This window comes from Pseudochaenichthys georgianus, chromosome 14 (genome assembly GCF_902827115.2).
Source record: "Pseudochaenichthys georgianus chromosome 14, fPseGeo1.2, whole genome shotgun sequence".
NCBI lineage: Eukaryota > Metazoa > Chordata > Actinopteri > Perciformes > Channichthyidae > Pseudochaenichthys > Pseudochaenichthys georgianus.
In genome coordinates, this window is record NC_047516.1 from 35,762,350 (window position 1) to 35,782,340 (window position 19,991).

The window sequence follows — 19,991 nt, forward strand, 5'->3', positions numbered from 1 at the left end:
TAACGAGAAGAATCTCAGCTAACTGACGATACGAACCATTTTTACAGAAACAAAACACAAGTCTCACAAGAAGCGTTAGCATTAGCCCTTAGCTAAAACGGGCAGATGCTACTTCCGGTGCTAACTAACAAAAACGATCTTTAAAACTTAATATTTTCTGCACAAACTACATATCATCTGAAAGCTGATACTCCACAGATTATTCGGTTATAAATTAGTTATAAGGTTAATCCAATGTCTCTTAGTCACTTTAGAATTGTTCCTGATAATCTATCATTACATTCATGGCAGCAGAGTAGGTTTAAAGTGTTGCAGTCCCGAGCTAACGCTGTCTCACGTGCTGTTTACGCAAACCTCTCTCTACTTGACGTAAGTGTTTAGCGGGACTTACTAACTGTCACTCGATTTTATTGGCTCTAACGGTTCAGAAAAGGTGTCAATCACCCAAATCGACCAATGGGTTCCAAAGATATGATCCTGCGTAGTATAAACTAAGCCCGCTCCGGCTCCATTACGCATTACGCAGCCAGAAGGGAGAGCTTCACCACAGAGCAGGTGCTAGAGATGCTAGCTGACGATAGCTATGATCATACCAGATGACTCTTCGTCGGATGATGAAGATCTCCTCCAGCCAGACCTGGATCCGGACAGTAGTGACTCGGATGTTGAACTTCCACCACGGGAAAGGTATGTAATCTCTCTGTTTTTATATATTATGTGGTTGGTGAAACTGCGTCACAGTGCTAGCTTAGCCAAGAAGCTACAGGAATGATTAGGCAAAATGCTAAATAGTGTTACTTGTCTTTTTGGAGTTACATTTTCTAAATGAATGGCCAGCGAATAAATATACATGTGTTTACTTATTTATTTGGTGTAATATTATTCATTTATAGTCCAATATTATCCTATAAATATAAGCCAGTGAATTAATCTAATCTCTTTTTTTTCCACATTTGTTAGATGAGGTGTGACCCCAGCAGGACAAAGCCACACACCCAGAAGACTTTCAGGGAGCAGCTTGCTGCAGAATTGTTGGAGTTTGCTGAAGGCCCTGCACCTCCACCACCCCCTCCTCCACCACCCACATGCATGCCCGAGTATTATGGGGAAGATGCCACCAAGGTCAGGAAGAACTGCAGGAGGTGCCTAGATGCTGGACTCAAAAGGGTGAAGACACCTGTGTACTGCAGGAAGTGCCAGGTCCCTCTGTGCTTCACTGTCAAAAAGAACTGTTTCAGGGAGTGGCACGTCCTAAATACTGGAACATTCAGGTAGGTATAAAGTTCAGGTAGGTTTATTTAAAAAAAAAAATACTTGTTTTTATATACCTAGTGTGATTTTATTGTATAGTGTGTTGGTAACATATTTGTTGTTTTTACAAACCTACAGTGTGGTTTTATTGTATAGTACGTTGGTAAAATGTTTGTTTTTACATGCCTATAGTGTGTTGGTAAAATGTTTGAAATAAATCTGCCCCAGTTGGAGTCAAATGTTACCTATGTTTCCGGTTGTTTTGATTGTGCAAGTACACCTACACATTGTATAGTGCGTTGGCACAGTTACATACACACACAGCTACACTTACACATACACACACAGCTACACTGACACACAGCTACACTTACACACCGACACTTACACACCTACACACCTACACACACACACACACACACACACACACACACACACACACACACACACACACACCACACACACACACACACACACACACACACACACACACACACACACACACACACACACACACACACACACACACACACACACACACCACACGTACCCACACAGCTACACTTACATACCCACACAGCTACACGTACCCACACAGCTACATACACACCTACACACACACACACACACACCTACACACACTCACAAAAATATTTTTAACATTTTTTTTTTTTTTTTAAGAGATTTTTTTTTTTAAGACATTTTTATTTATTTGTTTTGGGTGGAATGAATACCTATAGTGATAATTCAATATAATACAATAATTGTTATAGTCTGGTACCTGAAAAAGGTCAAATGGCACTGATGGAACCAAATGTGCCCAAATGTGCCCAAAGCTTATTCCGCCTGGACTTTATTTACATAAACCTCTCTAAAAAGGTCAAATGTCACTTGTTTTGCCTCAATCTTGATACAGGGTACTTATTATGTTATACTTTGGATTCCTAAAGCTTTTAGGCTACTAACCCATCATCCAAGGTTGGTCTTCACTATAAGTAATGGGTTTTCTTTAGGCGGAGACAGGAATTTACATTTTTTTGCTATGTTCCATCTAAATTTACTCTGACACAGAATAATCTATATTGATTCTGACACTTCTACATCCAACTCACAGATGTAACCTTGCTTTGACAACAACAATTATTCATATAAACTTTTAGAAGTGAAGTTATAGTCATTTGTTCTGGGAATGTCATTTTCGAGCCTGAAACCTGAAAAACAGGCTCGGGGTTTAACAGGTTAAAGGTGGGGTAGGTAAGTTTGAGAAACCGGCTCGTGATACACTTTTTGTTATATTCCATGGAATGCTCTTAACATCCCGATAGCAATGAATATCTTAAATGCTTTGACAAAAAATCTATAAACAAATGTCATCTGTGGAAGCCATAGTACTGTAAAAAGCACGGCCAATCATTTTTGTTTCTTCTTCTTTTGTTAGTACCAGCCAATGGGAAAGACTTGCATTAAAAACATAGGAAGTGATACCCACATGTGAGTCGTGGTTGAAAGGGACAGAGAGGAGAACTATCATTGTTTGAATCCATCCTTCTTTGCTATATTGTTGAAAGCATTGCTTGTAAGTATTTTTGGCTTTTGTAAATATTCTTAAGAAAATATCAACGATTATTTTGAGGTTTCAATGTTTAAGTAGATTGCTATTCATTGATGTTTGAGGTATGGTTAGCACATGTTTTGCAGTGTGTATTACACACAGTGGTGAACCGTGTCTATCACAACTGGACCTTCTGTAGACACACACACCCCCCGCCGCCGCCCCCCCCCCCCCCCCCCTCCGCGTTATTATAATGTCCGTCTTTTCACTGAATTGTCGTCTTGAAAAGGGTACTTACAACAATTCTGCGACAACTTCGTCTTCACCTGTTGCACTTGTCATTTCAACATTAAAAACAATAAAACGGCATGAATTGCTTCGTCGCCTTCATCTATCCCCTGCAGTGGCGAACCGTGTCTATCACAACTGGACCTTCTGTAGACACACACACACACACCCCGCCGCCGCCACCCCCCCCCCCCCTCCGTGGCATTATAATGTCCGTCTTTTCACTGAATTGTTGTCTTGAAAAGGGTACTCAACAATTCCGCAACAACTTCATCTTCACCTGTTGCACTTGTCATTTCAACGTTAAAAACAATAAAACAGCATGAATTGCTTCGTCGCATTCTAGATCCTCTGTCTCAAGCCAGTTAACTAGCGGGCCTTCTAGAATACCCTGGAACGTTCCAAGGTGTGGTTAAATGTTACCCGTCTCGATGTGGACAATGCTCGTTGCCAAAAGTGCTTAATAGTTCATTTGTGAAAATACAAACACAGGTGGAAGGCTGAGGTTACTGCAGCAGGCCAGGATCATGTGGAACTACTTGAGCAGGTCTCCCTTGGAAAAGAGATCAATGATCTCAAAGGGATTTTATCTGTATAAATAAAGGTTTGAAATGAAATGAATCAGAATCAGAGAGTGAACCTCCCAGCTGGGCAAGCCTTTATGCCTTCTTGTATTTTCACAAATAGAATAAAGGTTTCACAAATCTCAAACTGTGTTATAAAGAACCTTTAGAGTCTCTGGGATAATCCAGTCCAGATTTGATGATTCTAGGTCTAGTGGTTTCAGATCAGGACCTGGTCTAATGTGGTCTAGATTTAAAAAAAAAAAAGCAGCAAAATCTCCCTTTTTGTTTTGGCAAATGTTTATGTTAAAGATGAGATTTGTTTGTTTGTGCAATGCCGAGATCTCATGACCATTATTCTATTATGTATTTGTTCTCTAGTCGAATCTCAGGTTTAACATGAATTATACCGGTGCTATAACGGTCTGTTTGCATTGACATGATGTGCTATTCACGCGGCACACCTGATGGCGGGTATTATAAAAGATATTCCATAATCGGTTTTCTTCATATTTTTTATTGTGTGTTCAGTACTAAAAGGTCCAAGAAGTCCCACAATTGAATTGAATATTCATTTGACATGTTAACTATATCGTAAAGCGCTTCATGGGAGTAATTGTGGGATGATACATTTTCAAAGTATCACGATATGTATCGGTTGAGTATCGGTATCGTTCAGTGGTATCGGTATCGTAAAAAAGTCAACGATATGCATCCCTAGTAGGTCTAGTGGTTTCAGATCAGGACCTGGTCTAATGTGGTCTACATGTAAAAAAAAAAAGCACTGAAATCTCCCTTTTTTGTATTTTCACAAATAGAATTAAGGTTTCACAAATCTCAAACTGTGTTATAAACAGTGTTGTGCTAGTTACTGAAAACCAGTAACTAGTTACCATTACTAGTTACTTCATTTCAAAAGTAACTCAGTTACTTTACTGCTTACTTACACCAAAAAGTAATGCGTTACTGTGAAAAGTAACGTTTTAGTTACTTAAAAAAAGGGCTCCCATTATATTAATGCCCTTATAGCCTTCATTTCAGTACTGTTATTGCATTGGAGAATAATACAATCTGTTGATCAACTTGACATGCATTATATGCAATCTGGATAGCATCAATATTAGCTGGCTTTACATTTTTGTATATTCTTTCTCCAGGTAGTTGGAAAAAGTTTTCCGTTTCATATGCCGTGTGCCGCCCGGACATGCTATCATGCTAACTAGCTCCCTGAAAGCGGGTGACTCCACTGTAGCAATAGCCTGCATGTGTTCTACAACATACCGTGCAATGGCTTTATTGACTTTTCCCTGGCTAGCAGTCCCTTGGTTAAAATCCAGCCGCTGCTGCTTAGGTGCAGGTGGAGGTGGAGTGGCGTCGGCTGAGTCTCTGTGGTTTTAGCTACTAGCTTCGTCCCAGCATGTTGTTTCTGCAGATGTTTTAAGAGATTTGAATGACTGGTTTGGGCAGTAGATAGGCTCGTTGACCCGCCAGGACACAACTTACATTTAACTAAAACGTTTTTACTTTTCTTTGTGCTCGACAAAAGTGAAATAGTGAGAATATCTCCAGGTGGAGAAACTAGACTTGAGCTCCGCCGCCGCCATGATAGTCTTGTTAGTAAACAACACAAACACGCCCACAGCCCGTCTCCGCATGTGACACAGGAAGTATTTAAGTACATTTACTCAAGTACTGTACTTAAGTACAGTACTCATCTCTGTTCGCCTGGCTGTTGACTATATAAAAAAACTAACGGAGTAACGCACCATGTAGTTACTGCCAAAAATAACGGCGTTACAGTAACGCGTTACTTTGTAACGCGTTAGTCCCAACACTGGTTATAAATAATCTTTAGCCTCTCTGGGATAATCCAGTCAAAATAAATCGGCTATGCAGCGATTTAAGAGGTTCAAACACGGAGGATTGTTCGCTCAGCGCTGTAAATTAAATGTCCCTTAACTTTCCCCTTAACTGCCGAATCGGATGCTCTGAATCGGAAGCCAACTTCAGCGTCGTGGCTGCTTGGAGGTGTGGCGGGGCACAATGGCGGCACTTTCACACCAAGCCCCCAGGAAGTGTGCCGGACTCTGATTAGAACATTCTAATGCGCTATGCGCGCGACCTGCAAGTGTTTGTGTTACGTGTGACCTGGGCATTCTGATGAGAGTGATACTGTGTGCCAGGAGGTTGCAGTTTCAACGAGCGTTGGCTAGCAGCAGAAGACAAATACAAGCCATGGCTGAGGGTGCATTCACACCTAATAGTCCGCTCTCTGGTGCGCACCAGACCACAGTTTGTTACATTGTTTCATTTCTCAGAAGGTTCGGTTTGCGTTCACACGGGCAAAACTCAAACGGACTATACACTTTAAACACAAGTCATGTGCTCGGAAATGCTGTTCAACCATTGGTCAGACATTAAGGGGGTAAAAACGCAAATCCCGGCAATTTCTAGCCAGGTTATTCTCATGCTGCTTTTAGTCTGGAGATCAACAGACACTAGCGGCACACGCATATGATTATATAATCAGACAACGTCCGTTAAAAAACATTATTACATGGCATTGTTGAATACTCGATTCTGATTGGTCAATTCAAAACACGTGACACGTTTTTAATCCAGAACAGACAGACCGCTGTCAAGGATTTATTGACGGTTGTTAAGGACGCTCACATCTGTACAAAGAAGTTCGTTCGATTTAACTGTATACAGTTTGGCTGAAACTGACTGACAAGACAAGAGCGACAAGAAAACAGCGGAGAAGTAACGGGCAGAAACCCTCCTTTTTACGCAGCGGTCCAGACATAGGTCAGACGGCGAGACATATTCAGTTGCCAGTTACTTTGGCATTAGGGCAGGGATATCTAGATACGTCCCAAGGTTTGACATAATGAATTGTGCTACTTTTAAAGCAAGCAACGATGTTTTCAAATCTGTAATCAAAAAGCTCCTCAAAAACGCTATCGAAGCAGTTCCTGCCGTTGCTACGTTAGTTCAAATAGTAACAACGGACTATTTTTCTTAGCGGATGCATGTCAATTTAAATCAATACAACTATTTTTTAAATCAATAAAATCATTTTCTAAATCCACAAAAGCATTTCAATTAATATTGGGAGTCATGTCGTTACTTTGTTGAGAATGTGGCCATGTAATAAGCGGGATAATATGGGCAGCGACTTGGTCATTATGGGGAATCCGACAGGATCAAGATCCCTCCGCTTCGCGTCGGGCTCCTGATCAGCCTGTCGGTGTTCTTTTCCCCATAATGACCGCGCTGCTGCACATTATCCATGAGAGACGTTCTGCAGAGGAGGGGCGTTTCACCGAGGACAGGTGTTCTTACTTTTATGTAGCTGACGGAGAATTTTTACTTTACACGACACTATTCAACACTTAATTCTGCTTTACTCTTTAACTAAACAACCGCGGATGTCTTGAAAGACTCTTTCGCTAAAGATATTTGAAGAGATCCGCGTTCTTGTGACACGTAAATACTGCGCTTCCTATGTTTTGGTGCGGACTGCGTTCACACCAGCAATGCACCGCTCCAGAGTTCGCAAGCAAGCGCTCCGAGACCACCTATTTTAGCGGACCAGAGTCCGGTTGTTTAGTTCACTTCAGAGGTCTCGGACTGCGTTCACACCGACCCAAATGAACCGCACCAAGCGGCTAAACGCACCATAGTTCGATTCAACCGGACTATACAAGGCAGGTGTGAACGCACCAAGACGAGGGTCAAGCCCACGAGTAGCCTCCTGCAAAGTTTGCAAAAATAACGATGCGAGAGTCTGCGCTGACGAGCAACATGAAAGGTACGCCGTAGTAGAGCATTTTAGATTAGGCTAACGTTGCATGTTACGTTTGTTTAAGCTAACGTTAGCGAGCTGAATAGCAAACTCCATGAGGGATAATAATAATTGCAGGGGACAATCATTTCAGAGGAGCGTCCCTATGTTATGTGCGTTACAGTCGCCATCGTGTGGTGTTCAGAGGATGAAGCTCTCACGGCATTTCGTCATAGTCATGAAATATAATTATTGATTCGACACAGAGCGATTTTGAAAGCAATGTATTTCTACTGGTAGTATGTTTCGTGCCTAAACCAAATGTGACTTGCTCTATCGAAGTCAGTCACATTGACCCGAAGACACATTTTCATTTGTATTACTGGTCTCGGGGAAGCTCGCGAGTGTGTTTGTGTATTATTGCGTTTGTGCACCGGGGAAACACTCACGAGAAACACCGGCTGTTGTTATGCTTGCTGTGACGTTACATTAGTCCGTTCTCCGCTTGTAATCATGCCGAAGCTTCAAAGTTGTATTTATCATCTGAATTTGCCGAAACAAGTTTAATATTCTGAAAGCCAATACTTTGTTTATTTGAAAACATGAAAACAAACTGTCTTTTATATAAAATTGAAGTATTATTCAATTAAAACTACATGTTGCTTTAATCCCATGTAATTGTAGAATGAACACAGTCTTCCTTTGCAGATGTCTAAGTCAGGAGTCTTGAGTAGTCAGCATTACCTAGAATCATTGGACACATTTGTAAATATTATTTTCCACTTGTTACCATTGTGAGTCTATTTGTATGCAGCTCTGCGTGATTTTGTGGCAACAATTCAGGCTAATACACTACCAGAGGTGGATAAGTACTCAGATCTTGTACTTGAGTAAAAGTAGAAGTACTCAGATCGTGTACTTGAGTAAAAGTAGAAGTACTCAGGTCTTGTACTTGAGTAAAAGTAGAAGTACTCAGGTCTTGTACTTGAGTAAAAGTAGAAGTACTCAGATCTTGTACTTGAGTAAAAGTAGAAGTACTCAGATCTTGTACTTAGTAAAAGTAGAAGTACCAGAGTGTAGGAATACTCTGTTACAGTAAAAGTCCTGCATTCAAAATGTTCCTCAAGTGAAAATAGAAAAGTATTCTCATCAAAATATAGTGAAAGACAGTAAAAGTAGTCGTTGTGCAGATTGGTCCATTTCAGAATAATATGTATGATATGTTTTATAATGATTGATCATGAAAGTGTTCTCAGAGCTGGTGAAGGTGCAGCGAGTCTGAAGTACTTTGTAGACTGCAGGGTAGCTGGTGAAGGTGCAGCTAGTCTGAAGTACTTTGTAGACTGCAGGGTAGCTGGTGAAGGTGCAGCTAGTCTGAAGTACTTTGTAGACTGCAGGGTAGCTGGTGGATTTACTCCAGGTGGAACTAAAGTCTGATTCAACACTTGATTAGATTTCACATCATTCATCTGTGAAGTAACTAAAGGGATTAAATACATGTAGTGGAGGAAAGTACACCATGTACCTCTGAACTGTAGTGGAGTAGAAGTACACCATGTACCTCTGAACTGTTGTGCAGTAGAAGTACACCATGTACCTCTGAACTGTAGAGGAGTAGAAGTACACCATGTACCTCTGAACTGTAGAGGAGTAGAAGTACACCATGTACCTCTGAACTGTAGAGGAGTAGAAGTACACCATGTACCTCTGAACTGTAGTGGAGTAGAAGTACACCATGTACCTCTGAACTGTAGATAAGTAGAAGTACACCATGTACCTCTGAACTGCAGTGGAGTAGAAGTACACCATGTACCTCTGAACTGCAGTGGAGTAGAAGTACACCATGTACCTCTGACTTGCGTTCACTACCAACAATGAATCAATAATGTATTGAAAAGTTATTTGGCTGATTGTTGTATATCGGCTCAGCCAGGTTATATGGGAGGCCCAGTCTATGTACAGGTCACTAATTTTGAAATATTAAACTTAGTTTTCTTTTCTTTAATTTTTCATCCTCGTGTAGAATGCTATCACAAAACACACATTTGGTTGTTTATAGCATACAGAACATCTGATTTAATGTGAGGTAGGGAAATAATCATTTGAGTATGTGTATATAAATATGTAATGTACAACAGCTGTAAGATGCTTGGAAAGCTGGAAAATGCACCTTGAAAATGCTTGAAAAGTGCTTGAATTTGACTTTGGAAAAGGTGTAAGAACCCTGATTTAAGTTTTCCGCACTCTCGCGGGAATATCTCCGCAATGGAGTGAGGTTAAGTTTCGTACCATTTTCAGGCGATTTGTAATCTGTTTTTTGATATTTGTGGAGTTAGGTGGTCCGCGAGTGTTTTTGTATTGGTTAAGTGGTCCTTGGTATGAAAAAGTTTGAGAAACACTGCTCTAAAGTTATCTTCCAAGATTCATACTTCATAATCTTTGACCAAAACTTGGCCCATCTCTTGAGTCACACACACACACACACTCTCTCTCTCTCTCTCTCTCTCTCTCTCTCTCTCTCTCTCTCTCTCTCTCTCTCTCTCTCTCTCTCTCTCTCTCTCTCTCTCTCTCACACACACAGAGACAAACACGTATTAGGAGTATAGAGGGCCAGCTGCAACAACACAGACATGAATCCCTGTGAGCATAGTGTGTATGTGTGCATGCCACAATGAGGGAGAGCAAGGGACATAAAGAAATGGAGAGACCTTGGCAGAGTGGAACTGGTGTTCTGTTAATCGAAGGGAAGGGAAGGGAATGGGGAAAATGCTTGGCTGAGGGAGAAACAAAGCATGGCCATTTCTCTATGTTTGCATGGCAAATGCCTTCATCTGCAGAGAGACTGCTGCATAGGGGAGAGTGCACGTGAACAGTTGCTGCTACTGCTGCTGCACACTCACACACACTCACACACACACACACACACACACACACACACACACACACACACACACACACACACACACACACACACACACACACACACTCACCTTGGGCACACAGACATGCGCACACTCCTCACACACTTCCGTTCCGTGCTCACCTCTCGCACACACTCCGATGGCTGAGAGCAGCAGGACGAGGCTGCTGGCTGACGTTACAGCAGCACTGGGCTTTTTGGTATTCTATCTGCCTCGATGGGAGCTGCTGCAAGCCCCCAGCCCCAGGACTTAACACCTATCCCCTTCTGCCAGCTCCCCTCAACAACATCAATACAACATGGTGTGGAATGACTGACAGACTGAGGGGGGAGAACAGGTGATGGCTTAGGGACAGCTTTTTCTGCACTGATGAAAGTCTTCAAGCTTACCTGGTAAGACTGCTGATATACTCTTTTCTGAATGTGCATGCGTGCACATCACTGCAAGTTGCTAGATGCTGAAGTTAAAGTGGAAATAATGCAAAAGAGGATATTCGTATAGGTTATTAATGGTGTCCTGATATAGTCATCTTAGTCTGGTGTGTATTGCAGCAGAAACACCCAGCGTCTGGGTGCACATGCATGAACATATGTCTGTCTGCAGGGAAAGTAGAAGGACAGCTTTCATTCATTCACTGCAGCTTCCATGCTAGCAGCTAGCAACAGTGGCACTACACTGCTCTCCAGCCAGGACGTGTGCATCTACTGAAATGGCTACATTTAGGAGGGCATAGAAACCCTTTCCCACCAAAGTGACATGATGAAGAGCAACCTGCCAGACATTTTACTTTAATATAATGGTGCAGTATAATGTTAATTTACCTCAAACTAACACGTTTTCTGCAGCTCAATTTTCTAAAACAAATGTTGTTGTTATATATGATTGTTATTTAATCTCAATGTAATTTTACAATTAAACCAAAAGCATGTGACGTACAGACAGGTAAGCTGAGATCAGAGTTTTTACACAACCCTGTGTCCTCTGAAATTATTCTTTGGAAAAAACAGATTCTGATAACTTGCTAATGGAAAGTAACAGATGTACCGGCTGGTAATAGAATCGAGCTGTCAACGTGAACAGCATTGTTGCCCTGGTCAACTGATCAAAACGAGTTGTTAAGGCTCTAGTCCTGAAATGACATTACGACATCACAAGTAACCCCATAGCGCTCAGTAACAGCTGCCCTTAGCCTGGTAACATTAGAAAGTGTGTGTGTGCAAAAAAGATACACACATTAAAAGGCAGCATTTCCTGTCTAACTAAGAAAGGATCCTTTGGGACAGCTGGTCGTCATTGTACCTCATCAACACAGCTCAAAAGTCGATCAAAGTCACCTAGAAATATGATGATATAGAGAACAGTGGCCCCAGGGTTTGTTAAGCATGAGCAGCAGGAAGGAGTGTTTTGTGCTGACAATAAAAAGGAAATGTGTCGATATGAACAAAGAAGACCGAATCTGCAGAGATGTTGGAGCACAGAAAAACAGCACCAGAATTAGCTAGCAGACACAGTATTATTACCACCTGGAGCGGCTCTAAACAGGAAATGACATACATGCACAGTGGGCTGTATGATGGATGTATAATAGGATTTTCACAGCGGCCATGGCCGTCGTTGCCCCTCGGTGTGGCCATGAGGCCCCACACATAATTGTCCGTCCTCCGGCCACCATGGCCTTTGTGCCCCTCACACTGTTAAAATCTCAAAGTTGCTTTAAAAGCGTAAGAGCCGTGTAAGTCACACGTTGTCTCCTGCTTGTCTCTATATTATTAGAGAGCATCACATTTAACAAGTGATGGTCGCTCACTAACACAACATAACTTTTCAAATCCTACAGAGTTCCAAGCTCATGCGCATCAAAGTACTGTATGGCCTTTGTCTTCCTTTGTGAAGGATTAGCAGGAGGACAGGACTGTTTCTTGCTGATTTGGCCCAAAAGGCCCCATGGCTAGCCAGCATGCTGCCTGGAAGCATGTTAACGCTGTCCTACATCGTGATCATGGCTGCAGGCTATCATAATAGATACAGAAGCTGTAGTGATGACCCCTCTGTCATGGTGATAACTGGGGCAGATGAAACCTATTGAATGTACATCGTGCCATTCGGTCTCTATCTTGCTGATGGATATTGAACACACCGTTGTGCTGGCTGTAGGAGCAAAGAAAATATGACATTATTGATTCATCTTGAAATCCTGACAAACAATACAGTATATGCAGTAAGCTCAAGTATATAATATGAATTATCCTTTTTTCCTCAGTGTGTAAGGACTTGCTAGGATATGAAATACAAAAGGGTACTAAAGCATTTAAAAATCTCTATTTAAGCAATCTGTGATATTAATGAAAGACAACAATAATAAGAATCTTGCCTACTGTGGACATGGCCGTATCCACCATTGAGGTCACCGAGGTCCGGACCTCGGTAATTTTTTTCGAGCTGTGTATATAACTAAACTTGTGAAATAATTGCACTAAACGGGGTTCTTTGTAGTACTTCCATTTACTGACGATGGGGGCGCTGCATAAGTACGTAGCCTCGGTTAAAGCAAACAGAAGAAGATGACATGTATCAACAAACAACCGCAGCTCGGACTTGAACCGGAGCAGCAGAGGAGTGATGAGGTATCTAGATCTGAGTCCAGCGGGCTGCTTGTGTTTCTGTTCCTCAGGACATCATATGAGCAGCAGATCCTGTGTGAACGCTCTACGTTAGTCAGTGGACGTCCGACAACATGCACACTAACTTATATTGCAGCTATAGGCTATACTTTGGTTTACATTGCGTGAATAAACTAGCTAGAGAGCTACAGTTAATTACATTCATCCAATGTCAGAAGGATTACCTTTTAACAAACGTTGTAATGCTTTTCTTTCATTTCAATTTGAGTAAAATATTGGAGATATAACATTGTATTGTTTTCTTTGTACACTGACTCAGATATAATGAAAAGACTACGTCAGTCGAAGCTCAGCTTTGGTAAGGAAGAGACAGGACAGGCAGAGAGAGAGAGATGGAAGTCAGGGAGGAACTGCAGGTACAGTCACACAAAAGAATGTAGGCTTAATAACCCCATCTATCTATCTCTCTCTATACATCTATAACAATAGTCTTCATTTACAATATAGACAATAGGCATCATTGTAAAACAACATACATCTATTGCAGTTATGATGTCATAATAACATACAATTGTATAAAACACAATTTGCTTACATCTTTGTTCTCTTTTGAGAATCAAACAAAACAGATTAAAAAAAAAAGAATGCAAACAAACAAGTGAAATGAACTAAATGGCTGAATTGCTTTTAATTCACTGGCAGGAGCGACAAGTGAGGAGGCGACAAGTGAGGAGGAGCAAAAAGTGAACAACGAGGGAGAGATTGAACAAAGAGAAAGAGTAGAGGACAGAGAGAGTAAAGAAAAGGAAGAAGACAGAGGGACTAAAGAAGATGGAAGAGAGGCTGCAGGTTATGGAAAGGAGAGAGACATGGAAAATGAATGTTAACAATGTGTTGTGATCATGTTAGCCTCTTCTGCATGTCCAGATCATTAATAGTAACAATCAACTGATTCTTATGTATCACACTTTCAAAAATAATTTATGCTGACATTGTCAGCTCACTGACATGGTTTGAAATCAATATATTATCCAATGTGTGACCCCCCACAGGACTTAAAAAGCACCTAACTAGATCATGAAAGTCCCCCAAATCTCGGGGCGTATCCCCCGAACCCCCCTAACATATTTGGACCTCGGTATTTAGGAAATCCTGGATACGGCCCTGACTGTGGATAAGAGCTCCTGTTTGAACGGATGCCTCCCTGATTGCATCTCTGGAGTGGGTACAGGTGGACAATCGTGTTGGTTTCCAGAAAGGAACAAACGAGTGGGCAACAGTCTCTCAAACAGCACTAAACGTGCTCCTGCTAAAGAAAGCTTCACCTACTAATCATGGCTGAGCATTGATGCTGCGTACTGCAGACACAACAACCCCATCAGGTCAGAGGATGCTCTGATGTGAAGGGCTTCAAGGAGTCTTCCTGATCCGGTCCCTGGAGCAGCACCAGCCTTCAACACTGCTGAAAACATAAGGGAAGAATCCTGGACCATATATGAATGTCTACTAATTAATAATAATAAGGAGGAGGTGTGTTGCAGTGGGTTGTTGGTGTTCGGATCAGGGTTCAAACCCCGCTGCAGTCAGCATGTCGTTGTGTCCCTGAGACACTTCACCCCAAAGTGCTCCTGTGTGTGGGATTGCCCACAGTATTGAGTATGTAAGTCGCTTTGGATAAAAGCGTCTAACATGTAATGTAATGTGATAATACATGTAATTTATAAAGCACTTTTCAAGACATACAAAGACGTTTTACAAAAGTTGAGGGTGGTTTATTGTGCTAATTATAAGACTTATTGTTGTATTATGACTAATTATTATAGATAGACTAGATGGATATCATATTTTTATTATTTTGTCATTGTTTTTAATTATATATTTATGTATCATTTTTCACATTGCAAAATCATTTACATAACAAAAGCATTTACAAATATAAATAATACTTACACATAATATAGAAATATAATAATAAAGTATATTATAATACATATATCAAAATAGGAAAGGAAGAAAAGGAAGCATAATAAAAGGAAATTATTATTAGATTATTATTATAATTATTACATATATAAAAGTATTTACAAAACAAAAAGTATTTTCTAAAACGTAACCAACGCCTAATAACAAAACTAAAGGAGAAAAAAGGAAACGAAGAGACAAGAAGAGGAGAGAATATATTATATACATATTATATATTGAGCCCCATCCACTATCCTAAACCATGACATTTAAAAAGTTGCTTTAGCATTGTGAAGTCTTTACATTTGAAACATTGTTTGGTGGTTGTCTTCACTTGTGTTAAAATATCAGTTATTCGGATCTAATGGCCTCATTTCATGATGACAAATGCTCGCTTTGATCCTGTTTGATCTTCACATACATATAAGCCCTTCCCTGGCTCCTGCCTTTTATACAAGTAGATGTGTCCATTGAGTCCTGAGTGATACTCACAGCTTCTGCCTTTACCTCCTGAAATCACTGTCCATCTTTTACTGACGGCAACCTCCATTGGCTGCATCTCAAACAACTCAGCAGTGAGGCCCTCTGTGATTGGCTGTTACATGGCTCAGTGGGCGGTACACAAGGTTGCAATTGGCTGCCTCTGTCTCAGGCCATATCATAAGGATCTGTCCCGAGGGATATGAAGAATCTGGGTTACTCGACAGAATGGGATCGGATGCAAGCACAGGACGGAGCTCTGCACTGTAAAGATGACAGTACTAATTCAGCACCATTATTAGCTGGCAGGGAGCACTTCACAAACATACAAAAGTAATCAGTGTTATTTGTATTCATGAATAACATCTGCATATATGAATGCAAACATTTTATTTTTCAAAGTAATGTTCATATGTTATGATTTCAAATCAGATTGTTCAGACATTATGAATGAATAAACTCTATCACAGATGATGTCTACATAGCTATGAATAACTATGTTTATTTCAATAAATAAATACTTCCAATAATAAATCCAGACAATACGATGGTGAATCAGGTGAAGTTGTGCTGTGGGTCAGCCAGAGGTCAGTGTTTCTCTCACTCTCTGCAGGCAATGCACAATTAGATAGAATAGGAGAGATGACTAAAGCAGTAAGATAAGTGACTTCCTGTGCTGGAGTAATACATAAATGGTATGCGTGTCTCCAAAGCAGACTTGTTTCACTTAAAAGGTTGGACCGCTGTCAGGTCGCCTTGATAATACTAAATCATTGTATTCATTGTAATGCACATATATTGTAGTACAGTGAGCACATTTAACATTTAAATTCTTAAGCTTATACTTATTTTTGTACATATTTTTATTGTTATATTCGGGATTGTGGGAAACGGTATTTCGATCTCTCTGGAAGATTGACAATAAAGTTGACTTTGACTTATTTAAATAACTGTTTTCTATGTTATTCTATTTTATTTCACTGCAAATTTCACTGTAACATCTTGTGTTTATCTAATTATCTTTATTTTTATATTTATTCTAACTACTTTCCTAATAGAAATATCTATTTTTAAATTTGTGTTTATTTTATTAATTGAATTCCAAAATGATTGATTCTGATCCCTATTATTATACCAACCTGACTCACTTATTTTGTATTGTGGGTTTACTGGCTCGTGGAACTGGATTAATCATTGAATGCATCTCAAGGTGTTTTAATATTGCCCATTGCCAATATAATGAACACAAAAGTCTTTCGATTAAAGAGATGATTGTTTAGGTTTATGCATGGCAAAGGGAGGATATGAGAAATAGAGTAAAGGCGGCTTTACAAAATAAGAAACTGAAAGGTGAGATTTAAGTGAGTCAGATGTGAAAAGTACGGTGGCTGAGAGGTGCAATCGACAATTACAAAGTGTGAAACACTTTAACAAAGCTTGAGACAAATTTACACTTTATAAAACAAATTTACATTTTATAAAACAAAATTACATTAGCAAAACACTCTTACCAAAGAAAAAACAATTTAACATTAACAAAAACAAATTAACAAGATGCGAAACACTTTAACATTTCCCGAAACACTTTAACAAACGAGAGAATCAAACCGGAAAGGGAATGCCCATCATACCAGAAGTGACGTGCAAGTGATCGACACAAACTGAAGTTTGTTTTGGTGGATAGACCGCCGGTACCTATGGACGGTACGAGTGTGTTTATGGTCGTTAAACATGTTTTGTCCGTTCTGTGGAAACCACCTGGGCCAAGTGACATGGTTTTGCTCATCACGATATACTTTCTCGTGCGCAAGAGATACGTTCTCGTGCACACAAGAAAGTTACAGGTTCACCAAGTAGGAAGTGGAGCTGTGCCTTAAACACAGCCTTCGCTGTGTTTACCTTCATTAGACAGCTAAATAGCGACTGCAGGCTGCTTCGTTATAGCCACACACACCTCTACACATACATACACACACACACACACACACACACACACACACACACACACACACACACACACACACACACACACACACACACACACACACACACACACACACACACACACAGAAGTGCCCGATTATTACGCCTTATTATTCTATTTATGAAGGAGATGTCCGGTCCCCAGGGTGTGTGTGTGTGACTCCGGCATTTGTTTTCAGAAGATATTAAGATACTGCCGTCCGTTCCGGGACTGCGGTCAACTCAGCCGTCTCTCGCGTTTCCTTGGTCAAATCAGCAGCTCTTCATTTTTGAGTGCGCACTTAATTGGGCCTTTTCGGTAATCACGAGAAGCGGCACTGACGCTAGTACAAAAGTAAAATAATGCATGTTTTTTCTGCTTTATTCGCCATACAAATTATTTGTACCATAAGTTCTTAATAAAACTGACACTATTTGACTCAGTCCTAGTTTGACTGCTACCAACAATAAAATGAAGTACTTTTACTGTGTACTTTTTCAGTTATTCTCTGTCAAACTTCCCTCCTGAGAACAAAATCATGCCACTTCTGCTATATTTGATGAGGGATAAAATGATTTTTAGCCGTAAGTTCTTAATATAATTGGTACTGTTGGACTCAGTACTTGTTAGAATACAACCACAAATACAATGAGGTACTTTTACTGTGTACTTTTTGAGTAATACTCTGTCAAACTCCCGTCCTGAGTACAATCATTCATGTATTCTGCTATATTTGATGAGGGATAAAGTGATTTTTTGCAAAAAGTTCTACATGTAATTGATACTGTTAGACTCAGTCAGTATTAAGTACTATTTGGACAACTAGCACAAGTACAATCAACTACTCTGTACTTTTTGATTAATACTCGGTCAAAGTCCTGAGTAAAATAATTCCTGTATTGTATATGAACTATGAATTATTGTACTCAGGACAGGAGTTTAACCAAGTATCGAAAAGTACAAATACTTGTACTTGTGTTAGTAGTCCAAGTACTGAGTCCAACAGTATCAATTTCATGTAGAACTTATGGTAACAAATATTTGTATCCCTCAAAAATATAGCAGAATACATGAATGATTGTATTCAGGACGGGAGTTTGAAAGAGTATTACTCAAAAAGTACACAGTAAAAGCCGCGGGAAGTCATTTTGCTCAGGGGGTGCTGCCAAAAGTGGGGAGGGGGCCGCTTAAAAAAGAAAGAAAAAAGGCGGTGCAGGGCCGGGCCCGGCTGTCAGCGATACGAGCCGCATATATTGTTTGTTAAAGGCGAGACACTGCAGGCAAAAACATCGTTTTTCATGCACTGGTCAATTTTGAGATGTTGTGCTATTTTGATTCCATAACATGTTTTCTTTCAGGCTTTTGGAAGGAAAACGTACAAAATACACATTTAAGTGTTTATTTTACTATAGTTTGTCTATTTGCGTCTGTATATTTCTCCTAAATTCACCAAAAGTTAGCATTCTAACGTAACATAAAGTAAGTGCACCATGTCAACAGAGATATCGTTGGAAAGCTCCGTCTCCCCTGCACAATCTCATCGGATCCAAATATGGTCATTTCCTTTGTATCAGGGGTCTTAAACCAAGAAACGAAATCTCATTGGCTGGTGTCAACTTCTGACAACGTGATTCGTTCAGATGCGTCACGTGGTGTGCTAAAACACTTCCTGGTTAGCTTTCCGCTAGAAATGTAAATCTCAAAATGGCAAAAGAACGGCGAAAAAAAGACAACAACAATTGTCACTTGCACGAAGCAAGGTTATACAAAAAACAAATGACCCCGAACATGAAATACCTTCACGGAGTGCGTCGATGCGCAAGCTGTCATCCGAAGAACAGGAGGGTTTAGCTAGCGCCTCACTGCAATCTTTAAAGGTCGTTTTCTCAAAATGAGTTTTTTCTCCTACTCTGAGTCCGAAATTTCCACTTCAGTTGCACTTACATTCACCAAACCTTCCAGTTATATTCCTATCAATATTATGAAGGCTTTTACAGAAGGGTTTGTTCATATATCATTCATAGCCTGAATTATATAAGATTGTATACCTAGAAACATGGCGAAATGTTTTATATTTTAGGGCTGTTGACAGTATTTTCTGATTTATGGAGTGATAAAAAGAGATATCCAAAATCCCTTCTGTAAAAGCCTTAGATACTAATATGACTACAAAATGAAACGAGAATTTTGAACCTGGCTTTATCCAAAGTTCAGATTTCGGTTCCTGAAATGTGTTAAAATATGCGCACATTTAATGTGATTGGTTCATTTGCATATTCAGAAAACTTGTAATACAAGAAACAATTGCCTCATTGTAGGTAATTAACTGGAGAAATTTCTAGCTGATATCTTTAAGTGAAAAAAAATTACCCTATTCACCTGTTAGGCTTAATAAACCATTACAGACCTACATCACTTAGCAACAGCTGCACATGCCCACATGCTAACTATGGGTCTTACAAACCTACATAACATTACAAATAGTCAGAAAATATTATTTACAATATTAATAAGACTATGAATTCAATTTTAACTGATTGACAAGGCAACACACTACACAGCGGCAGCAGCATTAAAGGAAACATATCTTCTTACCTTGTGTT

General features: G+C 40.1%; 1 protein-coding gene and 1 long non-coding RNA gene across 3 annotated transcripts in view; both read left to right on the plus strand.

Moving 5' to 3' along the window:
- The first annotated feature begins 10,513 nt into the window (after positions 1-10,513).
- Positions 10,514-19,991, plus strand: part of gramd1ba (GRAM domain containing 1Ba) — a 44,366-nt gene continuing 34,888 nt past the window's right edge. For both annotated transcript variants that reach the window (XM_034098315.2, XM_034098318.2), the window contains exon 1: positions 10,514-10,754. In XM_034098315.2, coding sequence (XP_033954206.1) covers positions 10,732-10,754 — 23 coding nt within the window. In that variant the 5' untranslated portion in view covers positions 10,514-10,731. The remainder of the gene's footprint in view (positions 10,755-19,991) is intronic.
- On the plus strand, positions 12,951-14,638 carry LOC139435101 (uncharacterized). The gene is made up of 3 exons (XR_011644375.1): positions 12,951-12,986; positions 13,303-13,399; positions 13,686-14,638. It is a non-coding gene; the product is annotated as an uncharacterized lncRNA (long non-coding RNA).